A 2,070-nucleotide genomic window follows, 5' to 3' on the forward strand; every position below is an offset into this window, starting at 1 on the left:
GAGACCGCCGAGCTGCCCTGCGGGTGCCAGGCAGTGAGGGCACTAGACCGTGGACCACCACCACTCTTTCAGTGACGAGCTGCAGCTTCGCCTCTAACAAGGTATCTTCCAGCAGACCACCTATCGGAATTCCTGCTGTAGGCGTGAACGCTTTGTGTTGCACGTGGCGGAGTGTGGGGCAAGACACAGGAGAGGCGCCCCAATGCCACACCTCGATGCCGGGCCCTGCCCCGGGCGAGGGCCACGCACGGCAAAATGCGCGCAGAGAGTCTCACTCTTTCGCCCCCCAGAAACGCAACAAAATCACTGCCAAGCGGCACAGGCTCTGGCTTGCTGCCCAGTGCGGGCAAAAACGACACGTGTGCTGCTCATACCCCGGCCGTTTTGCAACACGGCACCCAAGAGGGCGGGAAAGCGTTCCGCAGCGGCTGGGCGGCCCCCTGTACCAACAAGGGAGCGCTTCGTCAGAGCTAAAGTAGGCCTTCGCGAAGTACTCATTAGCCCACTCCGCTGCGACATTCAGGCCTTCCTGCGGAGCCCAGTGGAGGACACCCCGCTTGCTGTGGCGCATGGTGAGGGCGCTGCCATCGGCGAAGAAGCCATGGTGGACAAAAGGCGCCGCAGCAAGATGGGCACAAAGCAACCCCACCGCGTTGCTGAACAGGGATGGGCCCCAACGCTGTTCCCAGCGGAACTCCTCGCGCGAACGTTGCGGGGGAGGAGGTGGTTCAGCCGACGCCAACCCCGGCGTGCCTGTTACTTGGAGAATGCCGCCGGCCAGTTTACAGTGTGGCCAGCGATCGGCAGTCGCTGAATATGTAGGAGGATCTTGTCGTGGTGCAGTGCGGCAGCGGCTTTGGCGCGGTCCAAAGCTACGGGCTCCGTAGGCTCCTGCGGGGTGTTCGGGCCGGAGCCCAGATCGCTGCGGGGGGACTTGGGGCGCGAGCGGCAAGAATGCGCCCCACCAGCTTATTAAGGCAGCTGGCCAGCGCGGCAGACCGGGTGAAGCGCCGAGTCGGAAGCCTTTCCCCCGATTCAAGGGGAGTATGGTGACTCCACGGCGCCAGCTCTGTGGGGCTGTCCCCGTACAAGGCCTCCTGCTGGGGTGGCGGGGGCGCGAACCCGGGTGTTTCCTCGCCACCACCGCATACGCCCCCACAACGTTGTTCTGCTTTCTGGCGCGTAGCGAGCGCGGCGCCACCTGCCCTCACGGCGTTGCGCTCTCAGGGCGAGAGGAGCGTGCAGGCGGCGCACCGCGAGCCAGCGGCTTTTGGCAGCGGCGCCGTCCAACTCCGCCAGCTCGGGGGTCCAAAAGTCCAAAAGCGACGGCTTCCGGCGACTGTCCGCCTGGACTGCCACCTTGGCGGCCCCCCATCTGCTCGGCGTAATTCGTTCTTCTGCCCTGCCCACGTTGCCCCCATGCCCCGTGGAATCCTGCGGAGCTGGTTGGCCGTGCAGCGATCTCTCCTCCGGCTGGCCTCTCCCACGTGGACGAACTTCGGGAAGGCCCCAGTGGCCCAGCGGGGCGCGCCATCGCCCCCACAATCTTTACGTCAAATGCAATGGCGTGGTGGCTGCCGTCTGGCGGGGGCTTTGGCGCCCAATTGGGAGTGACACGGCAATGGTGTTGGGCGCCGAGCCGCAGCGTCCGCCGACCAATCCTGCGCAGCCGCCGGCGTTGGCCACCTGGAAGCCCCTCACACTGCGCCGTCGCGCACTGATCTCACCGCGGGATCCAGGTGGAGTATCGCGACCCCAACCCACTGCAGTCGCCTCGGCCCCTGCGCAGGGCAGCTTCTCCAACCCCACGCCGGAAACACCGCCAGCTCCATTCCTACCGCCATCCACAGCCCCCCGCAGGTGGGAATGGACACACTGCCGCCTCGACAGGGGCGAGCAATACCGCAGTGCCGAAACGCTGACAAGCCGAAACCGCCCGCTCGGGTGGGGCGGCGACCCGGCCCCTGCCTGAGCGAGACCTGCAACCCCCGCAACCAAGGGCCAGAACACCCCACCCACACCGCCATTAAGCAGCCGCGCGATGCGCGTCCCTGCGGACTGCACTGCAAC

The 2,070-nt window shown here is 66.2% G+C and overlaps 3 protein-coding genes across 3 annotated transcripts; 2 read left to right on the forward strand and 1 right to left on the reverse strand.

The window, feature by feature from the left end:
• Positions 1-202: 202 nt before the first annotated feature.
• TraAM80_10537 (ribonuclease HI) lies at positions 203-814 on the forward strand (the record flags this gene model as incomplete). The annotated part of the gene is made up of 1 exon (XM_029387150.1): positions 203-814. The coding sequence occupies one exon, from the start codon at positions 203-205 to the stop codon at positions 812-814; it is 612 nt and encodes a 203-aa protein (XP_029233007.1).
• Positions 815-1,046: 232 nt separating this feature from the next.
• On the forward strand, positions 1,047-1,388 carry TraAM80_10538 (uncharacterized protein; the record flags this gene model as incomplete). Its single annotated transcript, XM_029387151.1, has 1 exon — positions 1,047-1,388. One exon carries the CDS (start codon positions 1,047-1,049, stop codon positions 1,386-1,388), a length of 342 nt encoding a protein of 113 aa, XP_029233008.1.
• A 160-nt stretch (positions 1,389-1,548) lies between these two features.
• Positions 1,549-2,070, reverse strand: TraAM80_10539 (uncharacterized protein; the record flags this gene model as incomplete). The annotated part of the gene is made up of 1 exon (XM_029387152.1): positions 1,549-2,070. A coding segment is annotated over one exon (522 nt), but the record flags the coding sequence as incomplete, so codon positions are not given.

This window comes from Trypanosoma rangeli (assembly GCF_003719475.1).
Source record: "Trypanosoma rangeli strain AM80 chromosome Unknown Tra_15.4_contig_01038, whole genome shotgun sequence".
Classification (NCBI taxonomy): domain Eukaryota; phylum Euglenozoa; class Kinetoplastea; order Trypanosomatida; family Trypanosomatidae; genus Trypanosoma; species Trypanosoma rangeli.